General features: G+C 42.7%; 1 protein-coding gene and 1 long non-coding RNA gene across 6 annotated transcripts; one reads left to right on the forward strand and one right to left on the reverse strand.

The window, feature by feature from the left end:
• The first annotated feature begins 384 nt into the window (after positions 1-384).
• LOC123065584 (myb-related protein Hv33-like) lies at positions 385-1775 on the forward strand. The gene is made up of 2 exons (XM_044488837.1): positions 385-905; positions 995-1775. The coding sequence occupies exons 1-2, from the start codon at positions 688-690 to the stop codon at positions 1617-1619; spliced, it is 843 nt and encodes a 280-aa protein (XP_044344772.1). The 5' UTR covers positions 385-687; the 3' UTR covers positions 1620-1775.
• A 144-nt stretch (positions 1776-1919) lies between these two features.
• Positions 1920-6560, reverse strand: LOC123065595 (uncharacterized). Of its 5 annotated transcripts, none has more exons than XR_006431084.1 (3): positions 5551-6560; positions 5360-5446; positions 1920-5103 (listed from the first exon to the last, which is right to left on the reverse strand). It is a non-coding gene; the product is annotated as an uncharacterized lncRNA (long non-coding RNA). The 5 variants fall into 5 exon arrangements; XR_006431080.1 differs by having other exon boundaries at positions 1920-4155; positions 4984-5103; positions 5360-6560; XR_006431081.1 differs by having other exon boundaries at positions 1920-3287; positions 3853-5103; positions 5360-6560.
• Between the last annotated feature and the right edge of the window lie 7016 nt (positions 6561-13576).

Here is a 13576-nt window from a genome sequence, read left to right on the forward strand (position 1 = left end):
CAATGAATTTCGATTTGAAGTACATATACAAGAAGTATGTTGAGCCTTCCGACGGCTCATCGGACGAGGAGGAGTACTCTGGTGAGACAACAATGGTGCAGGCGATCCTTGAATACGCGGAGCATGCGGAGTGGAAATCTCAGCCGTGCAAGGGCCATGAAAACGGCCGGGGTCGACCCCTTCGTTGGGCACCAAATGCGGCGGTACGCTCCCCGGACCGATTCGGCCCGGGTATTTCCCAGCCAGGGGAAGGAGGGGGATCCCGAGAGGATCCCTGGTTACCAAATGACATGGAGAAACAGACACAGCACGGCTCTCTCTCTCTTTCTCTCCTTCGCCACAGTGCACGCACGGCCGGCGCACTATTTTAACCCACCGCGCGCCACAAACCGCAGGTGTCTTCAACTCCAATCCATCACTGCTGCGCCTTGCTTCGAACCTACTTGATCGCTGCCTCACCTCACTCACTCACTCCTCTCCGTCTCTCTCGCCGAGTGAGCTTGCGGTTCTTGCCACGCACGCTTCCACCACATATACCTGACCATATATACCCACCAGGCAACGATCCATCGGGAGGAAGCAACCGCCGTCGATCATACCGATCGCCATTACATACACCGGCATTGCCTAGCTCGTCAGTATAGCTAGCTACGAGGCCAGCAGCTGCCGCGCGACGGGATCGATAGAATGGGGCGTCCATTGTCCGGCGGCGTGGGGCAGCCCAAGCTCCGCAAGGGGCTGTGGTCGCCCGAGGAGGACGAGACCAGGCTCGCCGGGCTGAACCGTTGCGGCAAGAGCTGCCGCCTCCGGTGGATCAACTACCTCCGCCCCGACCTCAAGCGCGGCTGCTTCTCGCAGCAGGAGGAGGACCACATCGTCGCGCTCCACCACATCCTCGGCAACAGGTATGGCCGTCCACGCAATGCATTCAGTTCTTATTAATTTTGCACCGCAGAAAGGTTTGGAGCTAGTACTGATGCGTGTGTGCGTGCAGGTGGTCTCAGATCGCGTCGCACCTGCCGGGCCGGACGGACAACGAGATCAAGAACTTCTGGAACAGCTGCATCAAGAAGAAGCTCCGGCAGCAAGGCCTCGACCCGGCCACGCACAAACCCACGGCCGCCGCCTTCACGGCCACGGCGGCATTGCCGGACGCGGAAGAGGAAGACCGCAAGCCCCTTGCCGCGGGTGCGGACGGCATCCTCGCTCCGAAGCAGCCGACGGTGTTCGACCCGTTCCCGGTGTGCGCCGACTACGGCGCTGGGTTCGCCGACGACCTCGGCGCGGCGAACGCGGCGGCATTGTATGGCCGGTTCTGCGGTGGAAACGAGGGCGCGGACGAAGACGCCGGGTTCGGCGCCGCAGACTACAGCTGCGTGCTGGACGTGTCGGAGAACCTGGGCTACGGGGAGAGCTCCAGCAACAGCAGCAACCGGAACTACGGCGGCGAGGTGGGCAGCATGCTCGACGGCGAGGTGGGAAGCATGCTCGATGGCGAGGTGCTACACTGGGCCAAGCCGGAGCCGGCCTTCGCGGAGATGGAGTATGAGTTCTCGCTGCCATGCCAAGAGCAGAGCCTCCTCCCAAATTTCGAGTTCAACTTGGAACACTACTTCTGACATTTTTTTCCCTTTTTCATTTAAAAAATATATAGTAAAATACCCGTGCGTTGCTACGGGGCATTGCATATTTTATTAGAACTTCTCCTTTTATTTTACTGTTAAAAATCTTTCTATCTTCATCTTAATATTGACCACTGCACCATGAGCTGAAAATCATAGTTAAATTCGTCATAAGAATAAACAAGGACTCGCAACAGCAAGCTGGACATAATACATGTAAAATAATAAAAGATTGTTAAAATACAAACTTCATATTGTTATAGTACAAATAAAAAAAAGATGGGCCCTCGGCGCTGCTTGACGCTACGATGGCCTGGTAGCCTTGGTGTTGTTCTATCAGGCGGCGAACCGGTGGCCGCGGCGCTGCTGCACTCGATTGCGACCCGGCAGCCTCGGGACTTCCCCGCTGCGAGGACGACCAGGCGGACTCGGCACTGCTCTAATCCGAGGACGAGCCGACTGCTTCAGCACTGCCCACACAACGGCGTTCCAACAGCAGCGGCTACTTGCTTGACTGAATGTTGCAAGGTCCTGCACGTACCTAACTGAATGTGCAATGACGTTGTACGTGAAGCAGAGTAGCAGACAACGTTGCTGATGCACTATATTTGTAGCTATGTTCTAGTTTATCTTGAAACATGTATGAGGCATGCTGGCACTTTGCTTTTAAGCTCTTGTGCTAGCTATATGGCGGTGAGAGCTGGGTACATTGGGGTCATTCAGGCATTCTGTATTCTTTTTTTATCAGTAAACTCATCCCATACATCTTTTACGAATTTACTCCATGTATGAAGTTAATATTCATACATATTCTTCCATTTTTAAACAAACATATTCATACATTGGAGTAGTCTGTTGCTGTCAAGTACAAACAGAATCCATGTATGTAGGAGTGCATGATGTGTTGCTTGTCAATCAAATATAGTCTACTGTCGGCAACAGCTATATAGGCTACAGTAAACTGACGAATTGACAAACAGATGAGACCCATCAGATGCTTCAAAAGTATCAATCGAAGAAGGCAAAAATCACCAAAACAAACTTTGTTGCTTACCTGTGCAAGGATATGAGAAGGGGGTTACAGCTAGTTCTCCAGATTTCCGAAGTGAACTTTCAATACGTAAGGTCGCCGCACCGCGCCTCCTTCTGTCCCTCACCTCCATGTCTTCTTTCTGCCCAGGAGTCGCGGATGCCATGGATCCACCTGGGAAGACGCGCTCCGACCTTCCTCGTCGTCACCAGCGACCCTCTCCTCGTCGCCCATCTCTGGATCCGCCTCCCCAACCCCTACCGCGCACGGATCTGGACCCTTCAAGCTCCAGCATCCACCGCTATTCTGCATCTAGCAGTCGTGCCGCCCCTAGTCACTCGAGCCGCCACGTTATCCGGCCCAGATTAGTAAAAATATTCTCTAATTAGTCTGATGAATAAGTTCCCGAATCCATGCTACCTTGGAAAAGGAATGCTGGAAATTCTGATTCTGTCATGACCCTTCAACAATTGTGTGCTACTTAGATACCGGACACAAGCACTAACTGTCCTTGAGATGCATCAAACTTTTAAAAAGTAATTTGAAACTTCATATAATATATTTTTTGAAACTTTGGACCATCATTGCAAGACAAAGCTTATATGGATATGCCGAACCATCCACATAAGTGGGGGCTGCATACAGAAAACAAATCACAGAAATCAGTTAACAAACTACAAGCTTCTGCACACAGGAAACTGCAATGGTTAAGCTTTTGCAGTGAAAACACATACTAAAAGACATTGATGGACTAATTAATGGTTATGATTTAACATTAAACAGAAAACATCGAATGTGCTGGCATGAAAATAACTGAAAATGGTTATGACTCCATAACACATGATCACAAGAGCGAGGAGCTCACTAATGTGATGTCAAACAACACTCATGAATTGTGATGTTTACTAATAGAGCTTGTATAGGTGTTACTTCTGATAGTGATGGCCAAACTGGCATTAGAGTTGCATGAGCTAAATGTTGTTAACCAAATCAGTATTAACAGTAGTATCCAGTCTTTATACAGAAATAGTTTGGATTTGCATAATTAATTCTTTCCATGTAGTAGAGTCGGCCAACTTAAGATCATTGACAAATCACCATGTAGTCCTATAGTTTCTACAACCTAGAAATTGTGGATCCACACAAGTACCAAATACAGTGCCCACACGTAGGAAGGAGACTTGGGGAACCAATAGTTACCTGCAGGCGCAAGGTGCAAGCATCCACTCTGTCAATGTAAAGCTTGCACTTGGGGCAGCTCTGCAAACCCGATGCACTCGACATCACTGTACACCTTGAATTGCACGCAAGATATTCAGTTGCAATGTTACAAAGATATTCCACCGTGTTGCATTATACCAACCAGAAATGTCAATACTCATTGCAAAAGCATTATCCTTAACAGCGATGTGTCCATAAGGCATCACCAATATTGTGTTATCTTCTAAAATGTAACCCACTGACCTACACTTTCCGAAAGCAGTGACCAATTCACACTGACATCTGCGGAACCGAACAGAAAAAACAAATTCAGTCTTATACAACCTGAATGTAATATGCAGTGATATTATATGTAGAGAATCAACTAATGTGCTCTTTATTTTACAAGCTTATGCTTAGTCCTATTTAGAGTGAAACCACCATTAATATGGCCTAGTTATTTCTTATTTGTATTCTTTATCTAACTTGCATGATGTGGTACATCTAGGTTGAAAAATATCACCACGATTGAAAGTACATGTTTACAAAGGGAACTACCACAGTGTGGATCTTCGCAATGTGATAAGCCAGGCCAATTCTGGAGAACTATATATGATTTTTTCTTGACAGGGTAAAACTAAACCAACCTCTAAACAGTAGGAGAAGTGTAAACATAATTGTTTGGGGAAAATTTCTACTTTTGTTCTGATCTTTTTTATTTTACTAAGTGCATTCTATACTGTGAGTTAAATTTAATTTATATAAGTGAGAAACTTCTATGGCATAAGAATATTCATCAGAAAGTCATGGTTCCTAGTATCTTCCATACATGGTGATAATATTGATTCGAAGTGGCATGGTGTGTTCCTCAGTTGAGTACCTGGGGCCATTAATATGCAAAAATAGAAAAGGAGTAGTTGATAGTTCTTATTAAATAACTTCAATGGTGCATCAAGATTGTTTCCAATTGAAATAAAAATATAAACATTCAAATAAAGGTTATCCCTTGACTCCAGAAATAAAAGGCTGAAATTAGCATCGGCACTGATTGTTTTAATGTATGTCTATACAATGTTAATGCTTTAGTTAGTTCCTGATTGTGAACTCTAATGTTAATGCTTATATCAGCACCTTATTTCCTCATTCAAGAGTAACCAATTTTCTGAATATGAGCAACTTGCATTAGACTATAAGGAGCATGTGATTCAACATAGCGATGAAGACCTACGGCAAACCAGACTGAGACACCCCCTGCATGAGTAGCAAATCGAGTAAATAAGAAAGTTTTATACCCACAGTCAGATCTAGTCTGGAAAATAAGAATAATGACAAGCTTACAAACATACGAAAATCCTGGAAACCACATGGACAACAATTAACCAACCAGCCACATGTAATTCAGATTAGCACAAAAGGGAACCGGCACACTCTCAGCTCACATATCAATCCACTGAAAAACATCTCATTTCAGAAATAATCAGGGGGTGAAGTACACTATGATCTTTACCTTGTACAGACTGAGCCTTGTAAGTACTGGAGATCTTTGTAGACTTGTCATACTGGCTCCTAGTAGTCAGCCTGCCTTGTACTCAGCCTGTGGATGCAACAACCACCATAGTTTTACTTGCACTTGCATAGCTGGATTTGTACACAACAGTTGGAGTCGTTCAGATTATGCTCGGCTAGGTAAACACACACCACTTGGTCACCTTTCCTGGAGCCTGGCTCAATTGAGAGCACATCACTTTGCAGAAGAATCACTTCTTGAGTCACTACACCAGAAAGAACTGATGAACAGAACGAAAAAAAGCACTCAAATAGCCGTGAAACAATTTCAAAAAAACAAATCCGCCACACAGCATGCTAGCAACCCTGGTTGTTCAGAAATTCAGTAAGATAGATTGAACAGAGATAAAACGGTAAGCAATTAGGACTATGTGGAACCAAGAATTGAATAATTTATTTCCTGTTTGCAGAAAGGCGTTTTCCAGCTGAAAAGAATTCAGTTAGAATTTCATGTCGTCATACTCCCACAATAAGAACTTACATGTCATTTTCAGTATAACTATTTTATGAGCTTACATATAAAAGCACAAAAATGAAAAGGGTACAAAAATAAAAACAGCACATATATACACTGTCTGTGTTTGGAAGGATATCAATTCACAAATAAAAATAGATCCATTCATGGACTTGTTCGTGTAGTAGCAGAATTTCGTTCAAAAAAACTGGACTTGTGCTAATGGGAGAGATTGAGAGCAGACGGGGTTGCTTGCCCTATCTTGGCGCAGCAGAGGCGTCATCCAAGGTGAGGAGGTGCTGCTGGCTAGGGTTCCTCCCCGCTGACCTGCGCAAGAAGGGAAGGAACCGAGATGGGGAAGGGACGGGAAAGGGAGCGGATGAGATAGGAACATGATAAAACCATGAGGAGCTGCAGGTCCATGGCATCCTTCACATCTCCGTGAAGATGCCCTTGACGCCGGCGAAGCCCTGCCTGAAACCCTAGCCATGGGGATGGGGTTGCGAGCGGGCGGTAGAGGCCGGGATCAGAGAATCTGGCTGGAGGGGAGGGAGGAGAGGACCGTTGGGAGCTCAGGGGCATGGTGCGTGGCGCCGGAGCTCACCGGAAGCGGACGGCATGGGTGGTGGCGGCGGCGAGGACATCGTGGGCGAGAGGGAGAGGAGGTGAGCCCGTCCTCCGTGTGTGGTTGTTTTTTTTTCAGTCTGCTCGGTCCACGGGTTGAATACCCAAAACTACAGGGTCTCTTTTGCAAGAACGAAACGTTTTTCTTATATTTACCACTTTAAAAAGGACTGCGGGTTGAATACCCAAAACTACAGGTACTTTTTTGCAAAAGTAGTAACGACGGACGACCAGAAGCAATCGGTGGTTTATTAGTAAAAAAAATAGGTAAAGATAAAGATAAAGATTTTCTTTCTTTCTCCCTCTATTTTTAAGAGAAAGGGCGCACACCATAAAATCGCAAGTTAGTGCTACTTGAGGTCATCTATAGCATCGTTTCCAATTGTATAGGCTACTTCATCTTGCATGCTGAACAAATTAGATGCTTTCAGTAAATTGTATTTTTTTTAGCAAATTACCCAGATGTACACACTTCTAGGGCAGTTGTGCATCATAGCCAACAACCTAACCGCGCGAATTGGTTTAATTTATTGACCCTTGATTACTTTTGTGCATGAACATGGATTCTATCAAGATTTATATTAGATTCATGACGCTTCAATTTTTTTTTTGAAATGTCTTTCATGGTTCTGTGCTTCTGTGCCCTCTCAAGTCCCTAGCAATTCCTGAAAGCATGCTTCAGAGGATAGGCACGATTTCCCTTAGTTATCCGTGTAATATTTCTTGTTTATTTTGAACGCCAATAGCTGGCATACATCAGCTCTGGAGTTATCCCGACAAAAGTTACCGCTAAAAGGAAACACATCTCTGAGCCAACAATTGGCCAAAAAAGCCCATTCCCAGATGGCGCACTATCAAATTGCAAATACTCGTATTTGGATCTTACTTTAAATAGTTGAGCAACACAAAAATGCATGATGTGCATAATAAAATTTTCTTCATGTTCAAATTGATCAGGTATTGTACATCCAAAAAATGAATAAAGAATTTCACATGCTAAAAATTTAGAAGAAAATATATAAACTACCACATTTGTAGGATTTCATACATCACATACGGATAAAACACACAAAAAAATAACTATAGCAAAACTCCTAGTTACCATATGGAAAAAATAGTACTTTAACTTAATGCCATCAAATAAAATCATACATGGCAGATTTCCTTATGAAGATCGGATGGAGGATCAAAGTAGACCCAAACGCAAGTGGAGGCGGAAAATTTATCCCACTTCTGCGGTTCGTCGGAGTGCTAGGATTCGGACTACAAAAAAATTCATGATGAAATATGAAAGGAATCTTTTGGAATAGCAGAGATTTGAAAGACTTGGCTAAAAGAAGGTTTCTTGCTGAGGCATCTTTACATCATTGATTAGATTTTGTTGCTCTCTCGGAAACTGGTGGTGAGAACTTTGCACCCCAGTTTCTTACCTCTCTTGTGGGCGGTGTTGACTTCGATTGGCATTGCCTTCCTCCGCGAGGAAGATCGGGTGGGATCTTGCTTGGGGTGAGATGCGACTCGCTAGAAGTCCGCAACATAGTGATGGGTGACTTTGCGGTCAAGTTTCGAGTCAGGTCTAAAGCTGATGGTTTTAACTGGGCTTTGGTGGCGGTATATGGTGCCGCACAGCCAGAGCTTAAACCGGAGTTTTTGGCGGACCTTGTTCGAATCTGCGGGTCTAAGCAGCTTCCAATTTTGGTTGGGGTTGACTTCAATATCATTAGGAGGAGAGAGGAGAAGAACAACGATAATTTGGACGGCAGGTGGTCGTTTATGTTCAAAACTATTATTGAAAGCTTGGATCTGAGAGAGATAGATCTCTCTGGTAGAAAGTTTACCTGGGCTAATGCTATGCCAAACCCGACGTATGAAAAGCTTGATCGAGTTCTTGCGAGCGTTGAGTGGGAACAGAAGTACCCTCTCGTAACGGTACAAGCCCTCTCGCGTGGACTATCAGATCACACTCCTCTGTTCCTGGACTCGGGGGAGCCGAACCACGTGGGAAATAAAAATACCTTTTCTTTTGAGATGGCCTGGTTTGAACGCGAAGGTTTCTTGGACCTGATTGCCAGGGAATGGGCTAAGGGGGCAGGAGGTAGGACTTCGATCGAACGTTGGCAGAATAAGATTAGGCATTTGAGAAGTTTCTTAAGAGGATGGGCTAAACACCTTAGTGGGGAGTATAAGATGGAAAAGGATAGGCTCCTTTCCCTTATTCAGACCCTTGACATACAGGCTGAATCCACGATCTTGCAGCCAGCAGAGCTTCAGGTTAAAATCGAGGCGGAGAAGAGGTTGAAAGAACTTCTTCGCGAAGAAGAATTAAAGTGGGCATTACGGGCTAAGGTCCGCAAAGTTGTCCGGGGGGACGCGAATACCCAATTCTTCCACTTAATTGCTAACGGCAAACATAGAAAGAAGAGAATCTTTCAGCTTGAGCAAGACGAATGTACTATTCTAGGACAGGACAACCTAAAAACCTATATAACCGAATATTACAAGCAGTTATTTGGACCTCCCGAGGATAGCTATGTGTCCCTTGATGAGTCCAGGATTGAGGATGTGCCTCAACTATCGGCAGCCGACAATGATATTTTGGTTGCTCCGTTCTCAGAGAAAGGGGTGTTTGATGCTATTGCACAAATGAAAAACAATAAGGCTCCCGGACCGGATGGTTTCCCGGCTGAGTTTTACAAGAAGTGCTGGCACATTATTAAGGGGGATTTGTTACCTATGTTCCATGATCTATTCTCTGGACAACTTCATTTATTTCACTTGAATTTTGGAACTATCACATTACTTCCTAAGAAAACGGAGGCTGTGAGAATAGAGCAGTTCAGGCCGATCTACCTTCTTAATGTTAGTTTCAAAATCTTCACCAAGGTCGGGACTAATAGGCTTACACAGATTGCGCATTCTGTGGTACAACAGTTCCAAACTGCTTTCATGCCGGATAGAAACATCCTCGAAGGGGTGGTTATCCTTCATGAAACGCTCCATGAAATCCATTCTAAAAAACTAGATGGAGTAGTTTTTAAGGTGGATTTCGAGAAAGCGTACGATAAAGTCAAATGGACATTCCTCCAACAGGCATTGCGTATGAAAGGTTTCGATGAAGCCTGGCGTCGCCAGGTTACATCGTTTACGCAAAAAGGAAGTGTTGGAATTAAGGTGAATGACGATATTGGTCATTACTTCCAGACACATAAAGGCCTAAGACAAGGAGATCCGATGTCCCCTATCCTGTTTAACATTGTGGTTGCTATGTTAGCACTTATGATAGGAAGGGCTAAGGAGAATGGTCAAGTTGGTGGCTTGGTACCTCATCTTGTAGATGGAGGGGTATCCATTCTTCAGTACGCTGATGATACAATCATCTTTTTGGAGCATGACTTGGTCAAGGCGAGAAATATGAAGCTGTTGTTATGCCTTTTCGAACAATTGACCGGGCTTAAGATTAACTTTCACAAGAGTGAATTGTTCTGCTTTGGTAATGCCAAGGAAGAACAAGAGGCTTATAGGCAATTGTTTGGGTGTGATTTGGGGGAGTTACCTTTTTCTTACCTAGGAATACCAATCCACCACCGTAAGCTGACAAACAGAGAATGGAAGTGCATCGAAGACCGATTTGAAAAGAAACTGAGTTGCTGGAAGGGCAAGCTCATGTCATACGGAGGCCGACTAATTTTGATTAATTCGGTGCTCACGAGTATGCCTATGTTTCTCTTATCGTTCTTTCAAGTTCCAGTTGGAGTCAGGAAAAGACTGGACTTTTATCAATCACGTTTCTTCTGGCAGGGTGATGAACTAAAAAGAAAGTACCGGCTAGCTAAATGGGATATCATCTGTAGACCGAAAGACCAAGGGGGGCTTGGTATTGAGAATCTCGAAGTTAAGAACAGATGCCTTCTTAGTAAGTGGTTGTGAAAGCTATCCCATGAGACTGATGCCACATGGGCGCAAATACTTCATAGCAAATACCTTCAGACCAAAACCTTGTCACAAGTGACAGTTAGGCCGACCGACTCGCCTTTCTAGAAAGGACTGATGAAAGTCAAACAATCCTTGTTTAATAGGGCAAAGTTTATTATTGGCAACGGCATTAGTACACGGTTCTGGGAGGATACTTGGCTCGGAGAGACACCCTTGGCCATTCAATACCCGTCTTTATATCGTATTGTTCAACGTCGCAAGGTGTTCGTTGCAAAGATATTTCAATCTACCCCCCTTAATATTCAGTTTAGACGGTCGCTAGCGGGCAATCGTTGGGAAGAATGGCTCCGTCTAGTTAGGAGGCTGATGGAGGTTCAGCTGTCCCAACAACCAGATGAATTACGCTGGAAGCTAACTAGGTCTGGAGTATTCACAGTTAAATCAATGTATATTGATGTAATCAATTCGAGCTTCATCCCTACCTCCAAGCATGTTTGGGCTGTCAAAGTTCCTTTGAAAATAAAAGTGTTTATGTGGTTTGTCCATAAACAAGTCATTTTAACCAAGGATAATCTAACAAAGTGTAATTGGACAGGATCTACTAGGTGTAGTTTCTGTGATCGGGATGAGACAATTAAGCACCTGTTTCTTGATTGCCCGTTGGCCAGAGTTCTTTGGCGCACCGTCCACATTGCTTTCAATATTACTCCACCGAATTCTGTTAACACGTTATTTGGGACATGGCTTAATGGGATTGAGCCTGACTTAGCGAGACATATTCGTGTGGGAGTATGCGCTTTATTATGGACTATCTGGAATTGTAGAAATGATTTGTTTTTTAACAGAACATCACGATTTCATTTTATGCAGGTTATCTTCAGAGCCACGACATTGATCCGTTCGTGGTCGCTACTCACTCCGATGGAGGCCAGGGAGCATTTGGTTACTGGATCTATCCGCTGGGAGATGGTAGCTCGGGATATCTTCAACCGCTTTGGATGGCGGTCATGTAATAGGATAGGCAATTAGTTTACCTATCTTGCTTTAGCCAGCCGGTTGTGGCGCCCCTGTTTTGGCTAGTTTGTGTTTCTAGCCTATTTGGCTCTGAGTGAGCTTTTGTTTCAGTTCGAGACTTTGAGACCATGTTACAACCTTATTTATTTGTTTTAATAAGATGGTCGTATGCATCGTTCTGATGCAGAGGCCGGGGTAACCCCTTTTTCGAAAAAATCGCAGATTTCCTTATTAACTAGGAAACGATGTATATAAAATTGCTAGCATACACTAAAAAAATTAATAATAAAAATATATATTAACTTGCTGTGGTTCTATAATTTGAGTTGCAATGACAATAAAATAATTATTTCCAACAAATATTTATTTTTAAGTTGAAAATGATGCAAAATTGAAAATATAAAAAAACAAGGACATTTTGATGGAAAATAAAAATGCATGAAATTAAAATAAAAATGCTGCGATTCAAATATGAAAATTGTCATGCTCTATATTTTATTTGTCACAACAAAAAGCAAACGAGAAAATTGTCATTAATGAGATAATAAATATGCCATGACATTAATAATAAATATGCCTTGATCCTATATTTTCTTTGTCAAAACAAAAAATTACCATGATCCAAAATATAAAAAATTGACATGTCATTAAAAACAAAATTTACCGTGATATAGATTAAAAAATGCGATATTACTATATTGCCATCCTGTAGATAGATATTTCAGTATTGAATTTTTGTGAGCTTACCATGTAAACATAATAGATTTTTCTGAAACTTGCCACGCTAACAAAAAATGGTAGTAGACATGAAACAATTATTCATAAAATTATTGGGTGAACAGAAAGAATTGCTCCAACAATTGCCACGTGAACATTACAAAATTTATAAAATTGGCATGAATTATGAAATAAAAATAAGTAAAATTGCCATGGCAAATACAGTAAATTTGCCGTGGTCAATACCATAAAATTTCCATGGTCAATACAATAAATTTGCCATGGCGATTGCAAAAAAATGCCGTGATGCAAAAGGAAAAAACTTGCCATGTTTTTTGTAACAGTGTATGTCAAATTTGGCTTGGATACTAACAATTTCAGAAAAATGCCAAGTGTTATAGATAAGATGACAACACTTTGATGAATTGTCTGTAAAACATGGCAAACATAGTGATCTTGGTTTAATTTCAAAAGACAATTTTTCTGTTTTCTACTACGATTCCCAACAGTTCCATCCACTAATGTTTCTGTTAAAAATGAGTAGCAACCTATTGTTCACGTGGAGAATGTTGTTGACGCGGGTGATACATCTGATGAGAAAAATGTTGAGGCACATGATGAATCGTCTGTTGTTGATAATTAACATGTCACTCCAAATCAGCCTAATTTTCCACCAAGTTGGAATGTTGCAGGTGACAAGCTTTAGGCGGACTGGTACTAATGCATGCCAAAGGTTATGAGTGCAATGTTATTTCTTATGTGTTATCTGTGGTAGAAGAAATTGATAATTTTTCATATCCCGAGGTTATTATTTCTAGTGCTAATAATAGGTGGAGACCGCTATGCATGATGAGATGGAATCATTTGAAAAAGAATGACACTTGTGATTTAGTAAACTTACTAAGAGATAAAAACCTATTCGTTGCAAGTGGGTTTTCAAAAGAAAAGAAGGTGTTTCTCCTAATGATTAAGCAAGATCTAAAGCAAGGGTAGTTTATAAATGTTATAGTTATATCCCATGCATTGATTTTAATGAAGTCTTTTCCTCTGTTGTGAAACATAGCTCTATTCACACTTTACTTAGTATTGTTGACACACGTGATTTTGAGCTTCAAAAATTAGATTTAAAAAATGCATCTTACACGGGGAATTAGAAGTGGGTATATATATGGAACAACGTACCCGAAGGTTTTATTATTGCTGGAAAAGAAAATCTTGTGCGTAAGTTAGAAAAAATCTCTTTATGGATTGAAGCAATCTCCTAGACAATGCTATGAGAGATTTGACGCCTTTATGCACAAGACTTTAAGAAGTTTGCTTATGACAACTTTGTTTGTTTGAAATTTGTCAATGGTTCAACTATTTATTTTCTCCTTTATTTCGATGACATATTGTTTGCTGCAAAGGGTATATCTG

Source organism: Triticum aestivum, chromosome 1A (assembly GCF_018294505.1).
Source record: "Triticum aestivum cultivar Chinese Spring chromosome 1A, IWGSC CS RefSeq v2.1, whole genome shotgun sequence".
Lineage (NCBI taxonomy): Eukaryota > Viridiplantae > Streptophyta > Magnoliopsida > Poales > Poaceae > Triticum > Triticum aestivum.